The sequence below is a fragment of the Aspergillus mulundensis genome, assembly GCF_003369625.1.
Source record: "Aspergillus mulundensis strain DSM 5745 chromosome Unknown scaffold_11, whole genome shotgun sequence".
Lineage (NCBI taxonomy): Eukaryota > Fungi > Ascomycota > Eurotiomycetes > Eurotiales > Aspergillaceae > Aspergillus > Aspergillus mulundensis.
The window spans coordinates 724,412-746,067 of NW_020797899.1; the positions used below are offsets into that span (position 1 = coordinate 724,412).

The window sequence follows — 21,656 nt, forward strand, 5'->3', positions numbered from 1 at the left end:
TAGTGTGGAGGATGGATCGAGGAGAACGGCGAGGGTCAAGTACCTGCCAGATCGGAGGATGTAATCAGAGACAGGATGCAATCTCCCCGGGACCGCCTGGGTCCGTTATAAGAGGCTGCATCCTGCTCGCTGTCACAGAAGACAAGCTAGATCCGCTAATGCAAGCCTTTCGTCCCGGCCATTCTTCTTCTTCAGGCCAAGCCGAGCCCAGGATCACCACCCTGGTCTCTGCAGCTGTGTTCCTGCAGACTTCTTTTCTTCTGCCATGCTGCATCGGCTCTTGACACGGGCAAAGCCGAGGAAAGTCCGGGTGATGGACTGCAGTGGCTCGATGAGACCCAGAGGGTCTCCATGCGAACCACCAAGTTACCAAAGCAAAAGTCCAGGCCCGTTCAATTGGAGGCGTTGGAGCACTGGTGCATAAAATAGATTAACCACGCGAGGCTAGTGGGCACCGGTGCTTCACCATCATGTTAGCGCATCGCTTGTCTCGGTGACAGCTGTCCAAGCCCCAACCGCTTAGGGCTCGGCCACGCCCCCGATTGCAGAGTTCTCCAGCTCGGGTCTGGCTGGAAAGAGAAACACCGTCCGGGTATGTTCATGGCCGCCTGCATAGCGCAGGATCTGGCACGCTGTGCGCACCCACGTGGTGGCACGGTGCGCCGAGTGGAGGTCTGTACTGTAGATGGCGTCTGCGCCGGCACACGATGAGCTGACCGTCCATCCATCGCTAGTCTAGCACCTCGGTAGTGCTGCATCCTCTCCTGAGCTATCAGACTGGATCCGGCTACTTAAGTGGCTTCTCCTCCGGGCTGTCCTCACTTCCAACGTTCTTTTCATCCGACCGACAACAATCGAGATGAAGAACGTGGTGACCGGGCTGGCCACCTTGGCCGTCGTCGCTGCGGCCAATGCATCGCCAGCTTTGTTCTCGTCGGAACAGGTGCAGCTGACCGAGGCTGCCCTGGCCAAGCTCGCGACGACCTACAACTCGTCTGTCTCCGACCTGTTCAAGTTCCGCAATGCGTCGGCCTCGAGCCTCACCAAACAAGCCCAGCACCGCTGCAAGGTCATGCCCGGCGACGACGGCTGGCCCAGCGAACTCACCTGGGACATCTTCGACATCCTACTAGGAGGCAGTCTGATCAAGACAGCCCCGTTGGCTGCGTACTGCTACCCCGACTGGCCCGAGTACGACGCCGACAAGTGCGCGGAGATCACCTCGCAATGGATCATCTCCGACATCCAGTAAGTCTTCTTTTGACTTATTGAATCCTGCCTCCATACCAGAGCATAGGTAACTAACAGACGCAGCATGAACGATCCCACCTCCATCATGCTGCCGCTCTACGAAGGCCGCACCTGCATGCCGCCAGGCTACAACTACACCACCACCTGCGAGCAAGGCGGGTACCCCAGCTACGTGGTGAACGTGACGACCGTCGCACAGATCCAAATGGCCGTCAACTTCGCCCGCAACCTCAACCTGCGCCTCGTGGTCAAGAACACCGGCCACGACTTCAACGGCAAGGCCGCCGGCAAGGGCGCCCTCTCCATCTGGACGCACTGGCTGAAGGACACGGCCTTCTACGCCGAGTACGAGGCCGACAGCGGCTATGTCGGGCCCGCCATCAAGTTCGGTGCCGGTGTGCAGGTCTGGGAGGCCAACGAGTTCGCCAAGGAGCACGGCGTCACGGTGGTTGGTGGTGAGGCCGTGACGGTTGGGCTGGGGGGAGGATATACGGCCAGTGGGGGGCACTCGCCGCTGAGCAGTCTCTGGGGCATGGCTGCAGACCAGGTGCTTTCCATGGAGGGTATGCCACAACCACCCTGAAACCAAACAAGGACTAACACAGCCAGTCGTCCTCGCCGACGGCCGCTTCATCACGGCCTCGACAACCCAGAACCCCGACGTCTTCTTCATGCTGCGCGGCGGCGGCGGCAGCACCATCGGCGTCGTGACTTCACTAACGGTGATCGCCCACCCGCAGATCCAGACGACCTCCGTGACCTTCAACTTCACCATCACCGACTGCCCCAGCGCCGCCGCCTTCTGGGGCGGCGTCTCCGCCTACTTCGACCACTTCCAGGCCTTCGTCGACGCCGGCACCTACGGCTACTACTACCTGGGCGCGTCGGCCATGGAGCTGGGCACCGACTACGCCGGGTCGACGGACTACTACTTCCGCATGGAGTCGTTTGTCGCGCCGAACATGAGCGTTGCGCAGACGCGGACCCTGCTGCAGCCGTGGTTTGAGACCCTCGATGGGCTGAACATCTCTTATACGCCCTGGTATAACCATGCAGACAACTAGTATGCCCTCTCATCCTTTTTATAGTGTCGACAGACTCTAATGCGTGCAGCCACGACGTCTGGCAAGCCGCCTTCCCACAAGAATACGTCGGCACCGCACTCGTAAAGACCGCATCGCGCCTGATGCCGCGCGAGATCCTCACAAACACCTCATCCCGGACCTCCCTCTTCGCCGCACACAAAGACGCAATCGAGAAGGTCCGTGCCATCTTACCCCCCACTCCAACCCCTGCACACCGCCACTAAACAAAGCTACAGGGCCTCTTCATCGCCGGCTTCCACGTCTCAGGCACAGGCATCGCAATGGCACCACCCAGCGACACCTCCGTCCTCCCGGCGTGGCGCTCGGCCCTGGCACACGTCATCGTCGGCATCCAGTGGACCTCCGACGCAGACTGGGCGACCGTGTACAACGCCTCGACGGCCGTGACGTCGTGGATGGACGTGCTGCGGGACCTCGCGCCGGACTCGGGCGCGTACATGAGCGAGGGCGATCTGCTGGAGCCGGACCAGACGAGCGCGTTCTACGGCGTGCACTATGAGCGGCTGTATAGCCTGAAGCAGCGGTATGATCCCACGGGCGTGTTCTTTGCGTTGACGGCGGTGGGGGCGGAGGATTGGGAGGTTGTCACTGTGGATCCGGTGCCCGAGAGCTTTAATAATAATGGGCGGTTGTGTCCGGTGGGATGGGGCAGTGGGTGAATGGGTGAATGAGTGGATGGGCAGAGATAGATTCCTACCTATGGTAGGGTAGTCGGGGAGGAGGCTTATGTATCGTGTGTATAGTGATGTATCTATAGATAGATTTCCTTCAGCTTTGTTCGTTGTCAACTCCCGGGTATGTTCAGTTGATTCTACTTGGTGTACGGAGTAAGCATCCATGGGTGCGCGCCGTCCTGGTCTCGGTGAACGGTACTTCAAAATATACCATACCCTCCTCTGGCCCTGGCTAGGTGCGCTGGCTAGCTGGGGTTCAGGATCTAGTACTTTGTTGAGCAAGTAGGGAGAGGAATGGGACTGCGGCATATAACATGAATCATGGTGACTGACGTGAAACAACATATACATCAGCCAAAGCGCAACATGTTCTATGTTCTAGAGAAAGCGAGTATGGCCTGCATATCTCAACCACAGGAGTCGAAGCAAAGAACGAAAAACAGAAAGAGAAGAAAAAGAAGTTTGCCGTTCATCATCCACACCGTGCCCCAGAACTTGAGGTCAGTATCTCTCGAGAACGGCGTACCATCCCATAGAGGCCAAAAGACAGGACACGAGAGCGCCCCAGCCCAGCAACAGCAACCCCAACGGCCTCAACCCCATATCACCCTGAGACTCCAGTTCAGTCCCAAGCCTAAACAGAAACCTGACTGGCCAAAAACTTCGCCGCCTCCCCCGCATTCATTCCATACGTCATATGCGCCGCGGTGATAATCAGGGTCCCCGAGCAAACCATATCGCCCACCGCACAGTAAACCTTCGTCTGATCCTTCGGATAATTCGGAATCTGCCCGTGATCCTGGAGATTGCGCGTGAAGCCGAACAGCACAACACCCTTGACGCGATCCCGCGTACTCTCATCCAGCTTCTGGATCGCATTGTCGATGACCGCCGAGCCCTGGCTGTACCCGCCCGCGACGATCTGGGTATCGGGGCACTTGGCGGCCAACTCAAACATCTTGACGGCCTCGTTGATGGATGCGGGGTCGGTGTTTGCGGGGAGCGCGTTCTGCATCAGCCCGGCTGTGTAGGCGCCGCCGACGCCCTGGCAGGCGACCTTGTCGGAGCCGAGGTCCTTTTTCAGGTTACTGCAGACGCCCGGGCCGACGACGAAGCCCTAGTGCTTGTTAGTGGCGGCCTTGGGATGGGTTTGGGGGTCGCGGGGGATGCGCACCATGTTGCCCATCTCGGTGGAGCCGCGGGCGAAGATGAAGGCGACGTCTTTGCAGGCGCCGGACTGCAGGTCGTTGGAGGACATGCCCTGGCGGCGGTCGAGGGTGACCGTGGCGTCGTTGGGGACGGGCGAGGCGATGGCCAGGGAGGCCAGGGCCGAGAGGAGGAGGGCGTTGAGCTTCATCGTGAGAGAATGAATGGATTCAAGTGAGAACGAATGAACGAATGACTCGATGCACCAGGCACAGAGTCTTTGCTGTCTTACTGGAACTGGAACTGCTGGCTGGCTGGCTGTCTGTCTACCTTCTACCCGACCAGGGTCCTGGGGGTATTTATGCTCCATCCTCGCAAGGGGACTGAGACTCGCCGAGGTAGATGTATCAAGTCCCGCGCTGCCTGGAACTCCTATGCTGCAATTCCATGCTGAACTGGGGCTCCCACGGGCAACGTTTCATAGTCGGACTAGACCGCGACAGGTCCAAAAATTCGGCACTCGGGCCACTAGCCAAGTCAGCCCTAAGCTCCGACAGGGTCCCCACGTTCGTCTTACCTTGCTGTGTATGTACAACTGGTGTGGCTTGCAGTATGCGCCTGCATCGTGACACCGTGTTGCTTCATGCAGGGTCTACTGTACGGTACGTTGTGTCACTGTGTGCGGTGCGAACCCTCGGTCTCATCTAGTATCTGCGGCGGGTACTGAGGGGCGCCAGATTGGCCCTGCGGATCTGGGCAGGCTTTGGGATGTTTGAGATTTCGATCAGAAGTCGATGGATCGGACGGACTGCCGATCAGTCAAATGCCGGGATACCGAGGCCAAGGCAGACGATCTGTCACAGGGTCTGTCCGGGTTCGGAGATTATGCGACTTGCACAAGAACTGGGAGGGGCTGGACGTTTCAGATGTTCTCGAATTTTCTGGATTGCTATATGTAGTAGTCTACGCCGGAGACCTCGGAAGTCGCTGACTATCTACAAAGTTGATCAATGGCAGTTTGCAGACTGTCGGCATTTGGCGGCCTGGTTTCAGCCATTACCACGGCATTGTCGCTAGTAGTACTCCGCTGCGGGCCCGGTGTACTTGAGCGAGTAAATCCCGCGCTCGATGCTGTTGAGGAGGATGTGCCCGCTCTTGAAGTAGGGGTACACGCTCCAGCTGCCAACAAACTCGACCTCGCCGCCAATCTCGTCATCCTCGGGGTGGACATCGAAGAAGCCGACCTGCTTGAAGCCCGCGGCAGTGGGATCCTCGAAGACGGAGCTGACATCGACGACGCGCAGCCCGCTGCCGTAGTTGGACTGGTACGAGAGACCGGCGACAACGTACTGGTTGTGGTCGATCGAGCGGACCGGCGACTGGTAGGTACCCGAGTGCACGGGCGCGGAGAGGTCCTTGATGTCGAAGATGTAGGTTGTTGTGTGGCCGTTGGCTGCCTCGCCGGTGCCGTCCATCTCGTCGAGCTCGTCGTCAAGAAGAAGGTAGGAATGGTCATTTTCGTCGACCAGCCAGCCCTGGTGGGTATAGCTGGCGCCGACGTAGGGGGTCTTGGAGATTTGGATGGGGTTCTCTCTGTCCGTGATGTCGACGATGGTCAGGGTGTCCTCGTTGTAGTTGAAGCAGATTTCCTGGCCGATGTACGCCTCATCAGGACCCTTGTAGATGACGCACTGGGCTGGAAGAGGTCAGCTAGTTCGCTTGATTTGATCGGTTTGCAACGTACCATCATGGACATAGCCGTCTTCGCTGGCACAACCCGGCGAGAAGGGATTGGCAGGGTCGGAGACGTCGACCATCCAGAGACCTCCGGCGCAGCTGAGGCTGCGGGACGTGCCGACGGCGAAGATGGTGTTGGTCTCCTCGTGCGCAACGATGTTGTGGGAGCTACCAAAGCCATCGTACCAAGCGGTCAGGTCCTCCGTGGTGGAGAAGACAGTCGGCTTCAGACTGGAGGTGGTGGTCAACTGTGAACGTCAGCAACCGATGCCTTGCGAGAGAAGGTAGGATAGCGACGGAGGCATCGCACCTTGTTGAGGTCGAAGATCTGCAACCCGTGTCCAACGGCCTCGGAGCCGATGTACGCATGGTCACCGATCACCTTGATGTCGCGCCACGTCGAAGGGTCAGTCTGGCTCCCCAAGCGGCCAATGTACGCAAGGCTGCCATCCTCAAGGATCTCAACAAAGGCAACGCCGTCGGTCTGGCCGACAATGCCAAACTCACGACCCTCGGCAGAAGTCCAACCTGCTTGCGTTAGCTCAATTCTAAGGCAGCAAAAAGATGGATGCTCACCCCAGACATCGTTTCCCTCACGGGTGGAACTACCCAGAGCCTGGTGGCTGAGGAAGCTCAGGAGGTCGACATTCCCGCAAGAGTACTCTCCCGCTGTTCCATTGGTGCACTTCTTGTATCCCTGGTCGGGGTAGCGGTTGAGATTGAACAGACCCTGGGCGCGGGCACGGTCTCGAGACTGCTGCTTCAGAGACATCAGGTACTCCATGGTCTCGGCGCCGTGGAGTGACGCCGTCGCCACTGAGGCCACGGAGAGGAGAGACAGAGCGGAGAGCTTCATGGTGGATTGGGAGGCCCGGGAGGATTGGAGTGAGGGAGGTGATCGCTGGAATTTCCCATCGGGTCGCACACGCCTTATATAGCTTTCGAGCATGGCCATCAACGCCGAAGCCAAGACAACATCCCCCGTGAGCCAGGCCGCCAAGCCAGTAACCCGCCTGCCATACTACCTGTACTACTGCCGTATAGGAAGGAGGTCATTCTATCTCGGGCATATCACCCGCGGGGGGGAGAGATAACAAAGAAGCTCGTCCCCGGCTGCAGATGGAAGGCTTGGAGGCGTGGGAACGATTCGCGGAGGAAGTCGGTCCAAGAGTTTGCAGGGCTTGGGTTACAGCGCTGCAGAGGAGAGCCGGGGCTGTGGTTGGACTGCGCGATATTGACCGGCGATCAGCGCTCTTGGCCCAAAGCCATGTAACCACAGCAATCACACAAAACACAATCGTCATGTCGAGATTGGATTCTTCGCGACTTTTGTTGGGGTAGATGCGGCATTCATTCGTCGTTGTGTCCAGCAGGTCTCAGGGGAATGGTCGGTTTGAGAGGCGACTGCGGGCACGACCTGCATAAGTTCAGCTCCTGTGTCGGCGTCGCGGAGAACAGAATCAAACATCGACTTGCCTCTGCCCGCATCGATGATCGATATCCGCTGCAGGTGTTGATGATGATATCCGTCTCCACGCCTAGTCCCTTGCTGTCGGCTAGGCACGGGTCTAGCCCACGAGCACCGTATCGTCCAATCTTCCTCGCACTTTGTAGTCCGTGATGCACCAACCTGCAGAACCTTGGTGGCCGGGTAACATCATACAGGGTTGGTGTAGCCCTCCAGAATTTCCCTACTGCTCCAGGTCTCATGCAATGCAAACAAGCCGGCTAATTTCAGTCGATGCAGCTGTGTATGTACAAATAAAATGCCATCATGACGTGATAATCCCTGTTCCTGAAACCCAGTTCTATCCCCAAAAATCAAACTAAAATAAGCCGACGATACAGAAACAAAACGCCTGGTCCGGTCGCTGATGCTTGGAGAAGTGAATGGAATCAGAGAAGCTTTCGTCCGCGTTTGACGGGACTCGGGGTGCGGGGGTTCCTGGCTCTCTCCCGGCTACGGTCGGTGATATTCATTGCTTGGGGATGGTCGAGGAGCAGGGGCACGTCCTGCTTATCAAACCCGGATATATTATCCTGACGTTGCGTTGCATATCCGAACTGGGGATGCTGCGCCGAAAACTGTGGAGGTATCGTATGATGCTGGCCGGATGGTTGTCGCTGGTAATCAGGGGGTGGAGAGGCGTAGTCGTGATTGTAACGATTTCTGAACGAACGGAACGACCAGTTGCTGACAACCGTGACGGTCGATATGGTAGCGAGGAAAAACATCTGGGCAGGTTAGCTCGGTGCTCGATCCTGATTGAGTCCACTCGACTTACAATAGCTTTCCAGCTGATCGGGTCTATGAAGCTGTTGATGATGCTCGCCATGGTGTGAGCCGACACCTTGGCCCGCCCAACCTTGGCCGGGTCGCGGTTCATACATCGCTCCCAATTGGCACAAACGGTTTCCAGAGCCGGCAGTCGATCACCTCCGCCACACCTATTGTCAACGTAGTCCTTTGCGCAGGCCGCCATCTCCGCCAAGATCGTATCCGACGCAGCCTCCGCCGCTTGGTCGAACTCCGCCCGTATGGTCCACACGATAGCCCAGATAACGTAGCCGGCCATGGAGAAAATGAAGAAGTTGAGAGCAAGTTGCGCCCACCATGACAGGATGTTGGGGACGTTTGGATGGGCCTCCACCAACGTGAAGAACTTCTTGAATGAGGATGCTGGCGACGCCTGCTTCCCACTCTTCACGCCCTTCGGCTTGCTCTTCCCTTCGCTGCTGCTCGGCCGATCGCTCTCGTCATCGCTATCCCTCTGCACTTGTAGATTCAACGCCTTGTTTCGCAGCCGTCTCTTGTGAACCCGTCGTGCCGCCGCATTGGAATAGTGGCTCAGTCGTGGGATCTCGCCTCTCCCAGGACTTGGCGCAAAACGTCCATACATTCCGAAAAGCGAATTCCGATGGCCAGTCTTCGTAGGTTGTTCCGGGGTATCATCGTTATCCGCATTCTCGGGGGACGACATGTTCTCGGCGCCGGACGAGAAGTCGAGATCGAATTTGCGCGGCGTCATGAAGGCGGGCTGGGCGAATGCGGATTTCGGCGTCCCTGGGGCGGGCGGTCTCGTTTGCGAGAAGAGGAAGGGCTGGGAGTTCGGCTCGCGGAGGGCAGGCATCTGTTTCTTTTCGGGGGAGTCGAACACGTTATGTGAGCCTGCGATGGTGAGTTTAAAAAGTTGGGAAGGGCTGACGGTTGATGAAAACGTACGCTTCTTCTGGTTGTCGTGCTGCATGCTGAGCTGGTAAAACGGCGAGGTCACATCTCCGGGGGCTCTCGACTGCCACTCGAAGTCCATCGGACTTTCAGCAGTTCGTTTATCCATGGCAGCAGATGGATACCGACGGTGAGCTGGAGACGAATCAAAGGATGGGTGATGGAGGTGCGAGTGCGGAGTGGTCGAGGTTGGTCTGCGGAGGATTTCCAGGATCCAGACTTTTTCCGTTCCTTTGTTTGTAAACAATCCAGCCAGCCCAGCAACTGCATTCACGTCGCTCAACTCACCTTCAGGACGTTCTTTAATTAGAGATAAAATCCCTCTGATGCCAATACCTAGTCTCTGTGATTGACCACACCGGAATACTGTTGGCAGAAGGTCCAGACCGTTCGCTTCGCGGTCGGAGCTGAGGCAGCGATCGCTTCCCCTCATTTTACGTCCCTCTCCAACTCCGCTCCACTACCGTACTCTTACGAACATCGCCAGGAAGTGATCGCTATCTATATACGTTCATTCTGATCGATAGGAATATCCAAATACATCTGCAGTCCGGAACAGCTGCTGCCGCCGCCAAATGACCGCCAAATCAACAACGCAGCATGCCTCAAAGCGCCAAAAGACTCCAAATCATCTAATGCAAATCAAAAGCTCTAGCCCAACTCCGTCCGTCGCTGATAATACAAAACGCTCGCGAGGTAAGAAGAAGAATGCGGAATTAAAGCTTCACATGGTCAACGAGCTCAAAGTCGTCCTCGTCGGCAAGGTAGCCGATGGACACCTCGCTCTCGCGGGTGATGAACTCGTACTCCTTGACCAGCTTCTCCGTCTCCTTTACTTCGAACTTCTCGACTGCCTTGTCAACGACGTCGTTGAAGAGCGTCTGTCCCGTCACCTCGTACAGGTCAACCGGGCCTTCTGCGTGGAACACTTCGGGCATGGTCGTTGCGACTGCGAGATCGCCGTGATCCTCTACGCCGGACGAGTCGGAAGTACCCTCATCGAGAGCCTCGCGTACATCGTGTCGCAAATCGACCTTTGCAAGGGTGGAGTTGTGCTGGGCATCGCGCACTCGCTGCCGTCGGTTCCACGATGTTCTACGGCCGTTAGCATGGATGGGATATACCTGAGGGAACCTGAGGGATACGTACGACTGCTGCTTCGCGGGACGGGTCATCGGGAGGACGTCGTCAAGAAGGGCATGGCCGGGGCGGGCGGATCGACCGCCATGGACCCATTTGGCTTTGTGGTCGTGAACTCGCTTGGCCGCCGTGCCAGCCTGGCGCAAGTCGCTGTTGTCAAACGAGCCAGACATGGCGGCGTGACGTATACAAGAGTGGAGGTCGAAGTATATGAGGAGGTAGAAGAGCGGGACGTAGTTGGTCTTGTAGGTTCTCAGAGGAAGCGCCTAAACTAGGTAACAGCGGAAATATAGAACAGGAGAAAGAGAAGCGGCGCAGAAAGAGGACGGAGGTATGAGTAATGAGCGAGGCTCAGTAGGTATGGCGCTTGCGACAGTATAGATCGGGTGAGTCACAAAGAAGCAGTCACCCCTGTGTCATGAAAGAGCAGAACAAAGGGGTAGCAGGCAGAAGAAAGAAGAAGTCTCCAGGTCAAAGGGTCCCAGAACTGAAGTCGGGGACCTTGTTTGGCAAAGTCAGGGTCAGGGACCGTCAAGGCAGTCAGCCCGGGAGTTTAGGCTTTATCATGACCATGACCAGGCGCTCCATCATCACCAAGCAAGAGGTCTGGGCGGCGAGAAGAGAGGAGGCGATGCTGTTTGCGGCAGGAGCAGTCATCGAGCCATGACACTGAGACTGATAACGAACCGCAGTGGCCTATCGATCGCGCACCTTCCCCTCATCCCGGGAATTCGATGGAACAACCACGCACTCTATTTTCGTCCCCTCCCTTTCCGTACTGTAGCCAACCCAGCCGACGGTCCCGAGGCTTTGTCGCAGCACCAGCCGGAACCAGCCATCCCCAAGTCAGCCATAGCCTCAGGCCAGGCCAGGCACGTTCTCTGCTATCGCTTGTCACTTGCCAGGTGATGTCATGCGGTGGTGGATGATGCGCTTTGCATTCCCCGAGGCCGGAGGCTGGTCTTATCATGCGTCTCATTCTCGCTGCAGCTGATCACTGTCACCTGCCTCGTGCAATCACGTCCTGGATAGCGTACGAGTAGTTCTTGGACCGGAAGTTTGATGTAAGCTTACCATGGCCAGGCCTTGGTGTAGCGCTTCCCTCGCGTGCAGAATAAATACCGCGCTGCGGCTGGCTGCTCGATGACGGCATTTGAAGCTCTCGAGAGGCTGAGGTTGCACAGACTCCAGAGGCTGTCATAGCCGAGGCTCTTGTATGGTTGTTATCTTGAAGAATAGAATTACATTCGTGTCCAGCACGACAAATTACGGAGTAGTACATCTACTCATCCATCTGCCACTCATACTCCAGCGCCTCCATCCTCCCCTTCTTATTCCTCGCCGCAAACCACTCCTTCTCAAACCCATTCGACCGATCCACCCCATCCCACCGATGCCCCGGCCGAATCCCATACCGATTCGGCTGAAATGCCCCCTGATACAACGGCCTCCCCGTCCGACTCTTCGCCCCGCCCGAACTCTTCGTAAGAAACTGCGCCGCAGGGTCATTCCAGCGACCCTGCGCCTTCAACTCCTCATTCAGATCCTCATCGTCCGCCCTCCGCGCCAACGGCATAACCCGCGCCTCCTCCAGCGCCGCCCTCCGCTCCTCCCTCTCAGCCCGCTGCACATCCCCCATAAGCGCCTCCCTCGCCTGCGCCTCCTGCACCTTCTTCTCCTCCTCCACGCGCCGCGCCTCCGCCCGCTTCATCGCAACATTGATGATCCGCCCCGACGCATCGCGGTAGATCGTCTCCTGCCCATCCCCCTCGTCCACCCCCTTATACCGCGCCTCCTCGGCCTTCTTCCTCCTCTGCTGCGCCGCAACCATAGCAGCCGTCTGCTCCGCCGTCTGGAGACCCGCCCGCGCGCCCGATTCCATGCGTAGCCCGCCCTCGTCCTCCTCATCCCGCTCAACAACCATCGGATCCTCATCGCCCGCCGCGCGCCTCGCCTCCTCCTCAGCCATCGCATCCGCTAATATCGCATCCGCCTCATCGCGCCCGCTATTCCGCCCCGTAGCCGCAGCCGTAGCCGTATTCGTACCCGACCCGATAGTCTTCCAGTTGCTCTTCTTGCTCCGGCGGAACTCGGCGCTCCGCGCGCCCGCCACAACAGCAGGGCCGTACTCGTCCGTCTCTCTGGACTTCAGCGCAGCCGTGCTCCGCAGGTCGGGCGGGTCGTCGTCGGCGATGACGAGGCCGTCCGGCTCGGCGGTTTTCGTCTTCTTGCGCTTCTTCTTCGGGCGCTCGGTTGGGGGCGCGGGGTCGGCGGTTAGGTAGTTCTTTGCGAGGTATTCGGCGAGCGAGGAGGAGGGCATTGTGTGTTTGTTGGGGTTTCGCTTCGACGGGGAGAAACGGAGAGGCAGGTGGGTGGTAGTGTTGTTTGAGCTCTGCTTCCGATGGAGCCGATGAATCGCGTAGACGGGTTTGGGCTGGGCTGGCTGGGCTTGGCGGCGGAGGATTGATGGGGAGGAGGCCGGATAATGGGTTTGTCCGGGGTAGGGAGGTATGGTGTAGTACAGGCTACAGCGTGCTCGCGCGCAGAAGTCATCAACACCATCCAAGCCGAGCAGCTGGAATCTAAAATAGAAAGATGCCACGATCAGACGAGGCAGAGCATTGGTTTAACGCCGTCTACGCCGCGGTGCGCGAGATCCCGCCGGGCAAGGTAACATCCTACGGCCATATCGCGCTACTACTAGGTCAACGTACGGAATCCGCCAACCATTTCCATCCAACTCTTGGATGACATAAAGATTAATGGTCGAACAGCAAAGCGCCCGCGCCAAGTGGGCGTCTGCCTCAAGCACCTGCCGTCAGCGGGAAGCGGAGAGTACTTCCACGGCGGGAACGTGCCGTGGCAGCGGGTGGTGAATTCCAAGGGGATGATTTCGCATCGGTTAGTTTCTCGTTTTGTGGTAGGGCGGGATAATGGGCCAGCTAACTACGGGGACAGCGGGCCGGGGAGCGCGGAGAGGCAAGCGGAGGTTCTCCGGGAAGAGGGCGTCGAGGTAACGAGTGACAGCATGGGGGAGTTCTATGTGGATTTTGGGCGGTTTGGGTGGTTCCCTGCGGACTTGCCTAGTGAGGTATCAGGGGATGAGGAAGATGAGAATGGGACCGAGAATCAATATGTTCGATGATAAGCTCCGATTACAGACGGAGTCCGTTCAGCATCTCAGAATTCATCGATTGCAGCCCTATTCTTCAGACAACGCAAATCCCATACGTACAACAGATATCAGAACCATCAGATATTCCGAATCGTAAATGAAGCATCGTGCGATAATAATTGAACCAGCGTAATATATCCGTCTCCGACGTCGCTACCCCGTAGGGCGTCTAGGCAGGCGAAATGTGAGGGACGGGGCAGGTAAGCAGACTCTATGGGGTAAAGAATGAGTAGGATAGGTGGGGATTGTAGAGAGAGTTGAGGACGTTATAGAATGTACGGAGGAGCGGTCACGGACAACCCAATTAGTCGTCAGCCCAAGATGTGGAAAATGCGCAGGGAAATCATGACAGATGAAGGAAAATCGTCGCTCGAGACATATAGTGTCGTTATATCGGTGTCAATCCGCGGGTGGTTATCTTCGCTTCACCTCCATCGCCCAACCCTCGATCCCTTCACCTCGACTGCCGGGCGTAAGACCCAAATCCACCTCTTGCATTCCTCGGGTATCCTTCATCCATTCATGAGATGCCATTCCGCCGGCGTTGGCTCGTCGCTCCGGTAGTACTTCTAGCATCGGCAGGAGGAAGTCGCTGATGGCCTTGGCTTGGGCCACTGAGAAGTGGTATTTCTCTCGGAGAACATCGGGTAACGACCAGTGACGGAGTCGGTGGATGTTGCGCAGTTCGCCTTTGCGATTGAAAATCTCTTGGGACCACCGGCCTGAAAGACATAGGGACTTTGGGAATGGGCCGAGCAACTCGATGACTTGCGCAATGTGGTCGTCGTCTTTGCCGTAGCGAGTTCCTGATTGGGGATCGAACAAGTAGTCGCCGGTGATTAGCTCAAAGACCTGCACGGGTTAGCTGTTGGCGTAACACGTCCAAGAGAAACGTACCATGCAAGCCATGCTCCAGATATCGGTGCTAGCGCCCCATTTGGATCCTAAAATGACCTCGGGTGAACGGTATTGGCGAGTTTGGATGTCATTGGTAAAGTGGTGGCCGACCCAGCATGCGTTACCCAGATCAGCAATCTTGACGGAAATGATGCCGCAGTCGATGTCGTCGTCGCTTGAGGATGGCTTGTCGAGCGAGATTCCAGAAACCTCCCGTTCCAATAGGTCACTATCGTTGTTAGTGAAGTTCGCTCAAACTGTCTATATACCTACGCAGTCTTTTCTCGTTGCTTCTGCTGCTCATCTTCATCCTTGATGCCGAGTAACTGCCTCATCGACGGGGCTTCCGATGTGCCTATTCGATCAGCATAGCCCAGTTTTTAATTCGGGCACTCTCACCTGTCGACTCATTGACAACTTGGCTGAGACTGCTGTGGGAATTTTGGGAGTGGTGCTTGAATTCGAAGGTTGTGTTGAGAGGGCTGGGCAACGGCTGACTCCCGGTGATCAACGTCCTGCGCCTCCGCCGACCGTTGCGATTGTCCTCTTTTTGTTCCTTCTTCGCCTCCTCCTTCACGTATGTTTTGACGATTTGCTCGACGTCGCCGATTTCAATCAGGACGTTCTCCGGCTTCAGATCGGTGTGAATGATTCCGCATTCCCGGTGTAGATAATCCAGACCTAGCAGTACCTGCTTGGTAATCTGCTTCACCAATGCCATAGGGATACCCCGGTGGTTCCATTTCTTGATCAGGCCGAGAAGGTTCTCCCCCAACACTTCGAATACCATGCAAACGTGGACCCCGTGGGGCCCCTTGTGTTCGAAGGAATCCAGGAGACTGACGACATGTTTCCGGCCCGGGTGGGAGGGTTTGGCCTGCACGATGCGATTTAACAATTTGATCTCGTCGATGGCGGTTTCGGTGTAGTGGGCGGCCGATCGGACAACCTTGAGCGCGACGTGTTTCCCCGTCGTGGTGTCGCGAGATAACCAAACGGTCGAAAAGTGACCCCAACCCAGCTTGCGCACGACGACATAACGCCCATTATTGTAGAGTTCGCCGATCTGGACGGGGTGGTAGCCGCCTTTGCAATAGTCTTCTGAATCTTCTTCTTCGGCGGTTGTTTCGATTTCTTCTTCGGAGGACGAGGAGCCAGATCGTGACGGCGGGACACTAGTATCGGTTCGTTAGAAGGAAACGCGAGAAAAGAGGGGGAAGCGAAATGGAACGAACAGCATACCTATCGCTTGCCGGGGCTGTTTGGTCGGCAGGGGTCGCGGAATCGCTGGTGACGATGGGCTTCAAGTCGGTTCCCTTTCTCCTCTTCTTATTGGTAGTGCCGTTGGTGGCGGAGGCTGCCACGTTGGAGGCCATCTGCTTGCCTTTGTTGATGACAGACTGAAGGTCGACGCCTTCCATGACTCCGGGCGGCGAGAAATGTGCGACCGCGAGGAGCGAGAGGAAAAGATGGAGGTGGGAGGTGTAAAAGAGGGGCTGATTGTTGGGCTGGCGAGACCGCAGCGGAGCGAGGGAACTTGGGAAGACGCAGCGTCAAGGTGGTTGGCGGCGGAGCGGCTTGGGTTGTGCGAGAGGGGTTCTCCCGCAACTCAGAAAGAATAACAAACCCAGGAACAATTTTGGACTCAATTAATCAAGAGCTGGAAACAAAGCACAAGGTATCAGGCCTGGAATGGCGGGAGGTTGGCAGAGGGAATTGAGGTGGAAGACCCCAGAGGCGAATGACGCAAACGATGAATCTCCAGATCCCCAGAACACCTCCCTGGGAAGCCTCGAGGATCAAGATTACTCCGTAGCAACGCGTTCTCAATTCCAAATGACAGAGAAAAGATGCGAAGATCGACGATCGAGAATGTCCGGAAGCAGAAAAGATGATGCTCAGCGCAGCCCTCCGAAGTGGCAAATCACCACTCAACCTCTCTCTATACACAACTAACATATATATGTACATGAGTGTTTCCGGCATATGCGCTCCGCCGCCAGTGGTATCTGTAACAGCCACACTATCGGAGGAACAATCGGAAAGCACTGCATATGTAGCGACAATACAGCTTGAGCTTTGTGTACTCCATTGAACAGAAATGCGCCCGGCGCACCTGCCACCATCATGAAATGGTGTGCTTTGAAAACAAAATGCGTGGCATTGTAATTCTGCAACCAGAGTGGCTGCCAAGCCCTTCGTGAGAGAGCGTGGAAGTAACGCAAAGTCAGTGGGGATCAAATTCCAGCCCTCCGTACAGCAGAGAATTATTCTTTCTCTCGAGAGCCCAACTCGAGTACCTACTCCGTACTCCCTTCCGATTAGCCTACCTATATCGAATGTCTACTGGCGGACGATTCGTTGGGCTGAGCCATCAGGCTGAGTAGGATGCTCTATCTACAACTACAAGTCTGCTCTCCATCTCCAACCCTTTGAAGATGAGAACCAGCTCTACTACAGTGTCGGACTGGTCTGTGCCCCAACTCGAACAATCTGCTAGAACATCCATTTGAAGCTATTAATAACGATGAGTCTTGACACTATTAGCATCCAGTTCCTGAAGCTCCTTTCTACAAAACCCGAAATGAAACAAAGGCACGCAACATTGGAGGGATTTGCGTGGCCCAAAATGACTGAGGGGAGTGTTCACGAGAAGACCGAACTCTGAAGGCATCACATCACGGCTTTGTCGTCGGCCGGGAAGTGGCCGCACCCTGTCGGGAAGCGGAAGTTGACGGCTCCAAGGTGTTCGCTGCGGTGGCCGCGCTGGGTCCGGTCGCAGCAACTGTTCTTGACGCGCCTGGCTGCGATTGAGACGGCTGCATTGACATCGATGACCCTGGCCGCGGGGCTTGTGTTTGCTTCCCCGCCTGCACAATTCGCTGCAGTTCGTGGTAATTCTTCTTCGCGTTCTGCTTTTGCTCCTCTTCGCGTTTCGAACTCTGTTTCAAGGAAGCCAAGTCTTTTTCCCCCAGGGGCTTTTCTGGGTGTTGTTAGAATAGCCTCATATCGGTTCTGGGGGAGCTGACGTACTTATCTTAGGACCAGACGGCACAAATACAGCCAAGTCCTTGGGCCACCGGATTTCGCCCTCTTGTTCAAACTTCCTGGTCTCAGGCAGGAGAAACTGACGGCCGAGAAGCAACTCGACCGGAAGGCTCTCTTGCACCAGGAAGCTTGTACCTTCGGGAGTATTCACGAACTTCAAATGCCCGGTTGGTTTCCAATGGAGTGTAATGAGTCTATCGGGTCGAACATGTTCCCCGTTACCAACATCGTACGTCTTTACTTTGGAGGGTTCCAATTGTTTGGCGCAGTGGAACAACCCTAGCTTTTCCACTAGCGTGGAGGATACCAAGTTGATAGGGCTCCCGGTGTCCAGTAGTCCAGCGCACTCTGATTCTTTGGGGTCGTCTTGGTCGGGACATAGCACCGTTGCCGGGAAATTGCAATCGAATGGTTCCGGCCATTCATGAGTTCGGAAGAAGCGAATGAATAGGCTTGCCGAGGTCTGTTCACCCTCATTGTCATCGCCAAGTTCAACAGCGCCTTGTGACTTGACAGACTGCCGGATGCTGTTCAGGGTGCGACTTTGAGCCTCTAGGGTGGTCGAGAGGTTCTGGAGTATCTCCCATTGCGTTTCAAGGACTCTGTGAATGGCCGCACTGCAGCTTGTTAGTAGGATCCAAAACATCTGGTAAACGACTAGCATACTCAGCCACCACACTGCGCAGTAACTTCACTGACCGCACAAAACGATCAGAAGCTTCAGAAAGATCTGACGGTTTCAGCCCTGGCAGCGGCTCCTTAGCCAGTGCCTCCAAGGACCGCACACTTCCTAAGCACAAACGAAGATTGGGTTTGAGCACAGGGCGAAAGCCCTGACGTGAGCGGAATATCGTATTCACCGTCTCCTTCAGAATTTCCACGTAAATTACCAAATCATCGAGCGCTTCGGGTGTTTGAGCTTCCGTCCACTCTACCTCCTTCAACTTGCAGACGGCTTCGCTCGCCAAGTGACAGATTCCGAGGCCAGCTGTACCCACAGAAAACGCATCCATGACGAGGGCGATGATCACGGCAACTTCAAACTAGGAAACAATCAGAGAAAGCTGGAAGAACAATTGACAGATAAAGTGAAATGTGAGAAGAGGGAAGAAGTCTCGGATCTGCTTTCCATGTTAAAAAGGGGGAAGCAAACATCTCCGTGCAGCAGCCCCTCAATTTTGAGACAGGGTGGCTGGGTGATTGGCACATTGTAAAATGGGCTGGTCTGTTGACTAGGTGATTCTCGACATGAAGGCGGGAGCTGCTTGGTGAGGAGACATACCCTGCCACCAAGATAGATCACCACCTTGTTGGCCTTGAAGAACACTCAGTCTTTCGATATCCAGCGATCGGATGCTCTACAGCAAACGCGGATCCTTGCGCCTCGTATCAATCCCGCCGGAGCAGCACCACCTGCGCATCTGGCCGGGGTCTTTCGTTTGGCAGCAATATGAGCCAGCATCACGACAAGTGTCGAGTTTGCGGGCCTTCGGTGAGACATAACCGGTAAACCATCGGTTACCACTGTAGATGGCCTTGACTCGGGTATCGACACCGGAATCCAAGCGTCATCGCAGCGGCGGATGCAAACGCTTTTCAATAGCGGGAAGAATTCATACGGAGCCGATCTCGCATGATCACCAGGAGACCGTTTGGAAGACCAGTCGAGGCCCGGAACAAGACATTGCGAGCGCAGATTGACAAGATCCGGCCCCTACAAGCGTGCGATTGCAATCGCGATCTCGCTGAGGGGGAAGAGTCACCTTGGAAGCGCAAGAAAACACAGGCATAAAAGGTCCCCAATGCCCGTTCTTGTCTTCGTACAAAATCAGAGTCCTCGTTGATTGGGACAACGACCGCATTGTCACTCTTTCTGTATTCACTCCTCCCCGGCTTGTTTCTGCTCCCAGAAGCTGACCACACTTAGAGACTCAACCTCCGCCCTGGTCAGCACAATTAGCAACCGCTATGTCGCTCCCTACTGTTTTCACTCCTCCCCGGCATTTTCTGATTCCAGAAGCTAATCACACAGACAGGCCCAACCACCGCCCGAGCCTGTCGCCGGCTACCCTCGTCTGGCCAACACGATGGCCGCCGCTAGCGACGCAGCAATCTTCCGGGAGTTCGGCTGGCTCCAGATGCAAAAGTTGCTGTATCTCCAAGCAGAACTGCACCATCTGGAATCGGGTCTCAGAGCAACCCAAGATCAGAACGCCGCCTCGAATTCCGGTGCCAGAAGCGCATTCGCGATCGACTACTCGGCAATGCGAGAAGACGAGGAGCATGGTCAAGTGCAAGTTGCGATGATGCAGGAAATATGCACCAAGGTGACGGAATACAGTATGATGGCCTTTCCCGACCTCGACGTCGCAAGCCTTGTCTCGTCGATAAATTCGAAACCCCGCATGCTGACGAGTATGTTGAGCAGACACGGCGCTTCTCCAAGTCATGGAACTGCGTCGAGCTCCCAGACCGACCGACGAAGAGGCAGAACGTCTGAGACGGTACATGGAGGAACGAGAGGGTGTCGCATTCCCCTTTGGCCTAGAGAGATCGATCTGGTCGATCGCAAACCAGAACGATTTTCTGATACTACCTTTCCGTGAGCGACGCGGGGACCTCGTGACGAGGTTTGTCCGTGAGAGGGTGGTCAACATGTATGACTATTTGGTGGGTAGACGAAATGAGGTGCGTTGGTCAAAGCCTGAGGACTCGGAGACTGGACTGACGGTGTTGTAAAGCCACCAAACAGTCCCGGTTACAGAATCTATCGTGACGAGACGCTAGAGTACATCAGCAGAGCCATCGTGGCGGGTGTATCGGCGATGATGCCGCCACTTGCAATTGCTTTCCTCTGGATCATCAAGCCGATGTGGGCTAGAGTGCTGTTTATTTTTGTATTCACAGGGATCTTTGCCATGATAACATCCGCGGTGACAATGGGAAAGTCGAGCGACATCTTTGCGGCTACAACCGCGTAAGTCTCAGATCGTCCACTTGGGATAGCCGTGCTAACGTGGTGTAGCTTCACGGCAGTCGAGGTTGTTTTTGTCGGGAGCACTTCTTCCTAAGGCAATGCGGCTCACCTCTACCGACTGGATGGATTTGACGGCGCTGAATGGGAGAGGATGGAGATTCAGGCTAACAGTAATCTTGGGGTGATCATTCAATGTACGGAGTAATAACAATGCTAATACAGGAAGAAGAAAGTGGAGATTTAGAAAACACCCGAGCTGTCTTCACCAATAGGCTGAGGGCAAGCCTGCCCTGTCACGTGCTGCCAGATGTTAGAATTATCATTCGGTAATTCGGTAATTCTCAGTACATGTAACACTCCATACCAGATGTGTTTTCTTCAAGAACGAACGAGCTCCCGCTGTTTGGCGAGCTCCGGCATCAACAGAAAAAGGAAAAAGAAGAATGGTCTTCTCAAGAGCGCTCGGGAGCCAAATGAGAGAGGGTGTTGAGTATGTGAGCCATCAATGCATCAGGGTCGGGCTTGCCCAACCGGACGAGAAACGCTTGCTGCTCCGCCGCTATCTTGACGACGGTTCCTTTGCGAAGACGGGATTCACTGGGATCCTCCAAAGACTTTTGAATCTTGAATGCGCGATCAGGCCTCTTGGCGTCTATGACCACCTCGTCGAGCGTCTTGGTTTTCGCGTTCAACAACTGCCTCATGTCTTCCAAGATCGTCATCTCCCGTGGGCTATCTTCCAGGCAAGTGTATACAAATACTCGCCCTACGTCTTCGTGGTCGTAGTACCCCGTCACCACAGTCAAGTCTTGAAGTCGCGTTTGCTGTAGCTTCTCTGATAGCTCTTTGGCCAGTTGAGTTGACTCGACTTCGGTCTGGGACACTGTCCCGTGTAGGAAATAGTACGGCATCTTTGGAACGATGTGGTGTAAGAATAAGGAGAGTTCGCGCGAGGTGGAATTATCGACGGAAGTGGGTGAAATGAGCTCTTCAGACTTCGTAGAGTGGGAAGGTTATGTTTTGGTTTGATGGAAGAAGGGACTTGTTGGATGTGGGCTGTTTGGTGTTCGAGGATTAAGGTAGGTAGGGGCTTCTTTTTATAGCCAGAGACTCGATCCTTCACTATTCCCTTGACTTATATTCTTCACTATTCCCTGACTCATATCCTTCACTATTCCCTGGACTTATTCACTATTCCCTGACTCATATCCTTCACTATTCCCTTGACTTATTCACTATTCCCTGACTTATACCCTTCACTATTCCCTTGACTTAT

General features: G+C 55.7%; 8 protein-coding genes across 8 annotated transcripts; 1 reads left to right on the top strand and 7 right to left on the bottom strand.

The window, feature by feature from the left end:
• Positions 1-5,250: 5,250 nt before the first annotated feature.
• On the bottom strand, positions 5,251-6,770 carry DSM5745_09147 (uncharacterized protein; the record flags this gene model as incomplete). The annotated part of the gene is made up of 4 exons (XM_026751163.1): positions 5,251-5,873; positions 5,922-6,162; positions 6,225-6,442; positions 6,491-6,770. 4 exons carry the CDS (start codon positions 6,768-6,770, stop codon positions 5,251-5,253), a joined length of 1,362 nt encoding a protein of 453 aa, XP_026600249.1.
• Positions 6,771-7,810: 1,040 nt separating this feature from the next.
• DSM5745_09148 (putative nuclear envelope protein Brr6) lies at positions 7,811-9,576 on the bottom strand (the record flags this gene model as incomplete). The annotated part of the gene is made up of 3 exons (XM_026751164.1): positions 7,811-8,149; positions 8,200-9,083; positions 9,138-9,576. The coding sequence occupies 3 exons, from the start codon at positions 9,574-9,576 to the stop codon at positions 7,811-7,813; spliced, it is 1,662 nt and encodes a 553-aa protein (XP_026600250.1).
• A 283-nt stretch (positions 9,577-9,859) lies between these two features.
• On the bottom strand, positions 9,860-10,456 carry DSM5745_09149 (uncharacterized protein; the record flags this gene model as incomplete). Its single annotated transcript, XM_026751165.1, has 2 exons — positions 9,860-10,238; positions 10,293-10,456. 2 exons carry the CDS (start codon positions 10,454-10,456, stop codon positions 9,860-9,862), a joined length of 543 nt encoding a protein of 180 aa, XP_026600251.1.
• A 1,109-nt stretch (positions 10,457-11,565) lies between these two features.
• cwc26 (putative cell cycle control protein (Cwf26)) lies at positions 11,566-12,603 on the bottom strand (the record flags this gene model as incomplete). The annotated part of the gene is made up of 1 exon (XM_026751166.1): positions 11,566-12,603. One exon carries the CDS (start codon positions 12,601-12,603, stop codon positions 11,566-11,568), a length of 1,038 nt encoding a protein of 345 aa, XP_026600252.1.
• Positions 12,604-13,872: 1,269 nt separating this feature from the next.
• Positions 13,873-15,776, bottom strand: DSM5745_09151 (serine/threonine-protein kinase; the record flags this gene model as incomplete). The annotated part of the gene is made up of 5 exons (XM_026751167.1): positions 13,873-14,310; positions 14,356-14,584; positions 14,629-14,710; positions 14,755-15,530; positions 15,598-15,776. 5 exons carry the CDS (start codon positions 15,774-15,776, stop codon positions 13,873-13,875), a joined length of 1,704 nt encoding a protein of 567 aa, XP_026600253.1.
• A 1,257-nt stretch (positions 15,777-17,033) lies between these two features.
• On the bottom strand, positions 17,034-18,865 carry DSM5745_09152 (retropepsin-like aspartic protease; the record flags this gene model as incomplete). The annotated part of the gene is made up of 5 exons (XM_026751168.1): positions 17,034-17,338; positions 17,389-18,020; positions 18,070-18,446; positions 18,686-18,718; positions 18,773-18,865. 5 exons carry the CDS (start codon positions 18,863-18,865, stop codon positions 17,034-17,036), a joined length of 1,440 nt encoding a protein of 479 aa, XP_026600254.1.
• A 625-nt stretch (positions 18,866-19,490) lies between these two features.
• DSM5745_09153 (uncharacterized protein) lies at positions 19,491-20,474 on the top strand (the record flags this gene model as incomplete). Its single annotated transcript, XM_026751169.1, has 4 exons — positions 19,491-19,743; positions 19,832-20,091; positions 20,145-20,380; positions 20,429-20,474. 4 exons carry the CDS (start codon positions 19,491-19,493, stop codon positions 20,472-20,474), a joined length of 795 nt encoding a protein of 264 aa, XP_026600255.1.
• A 358-nt stretch (positions 20,475-20,832) lies between these two features.
• Positions 20,833-21,291, bottom strand: DSM5745_09154 (uncharacterized protein; the record flags this gene model as incomplete). Its single annotated transcript, XM_026751170.1, has 1 exon — positions 20,833-21,291. One exon carries the CDS (start codon positions 21,289-21,291, stop codon positions 20,833-20,835), a length of 459 nt encoding a protein of 152 aa, XP_026600256.1.
• Positions 21,292-21,656: the final 365 nt, after the last annotated feature.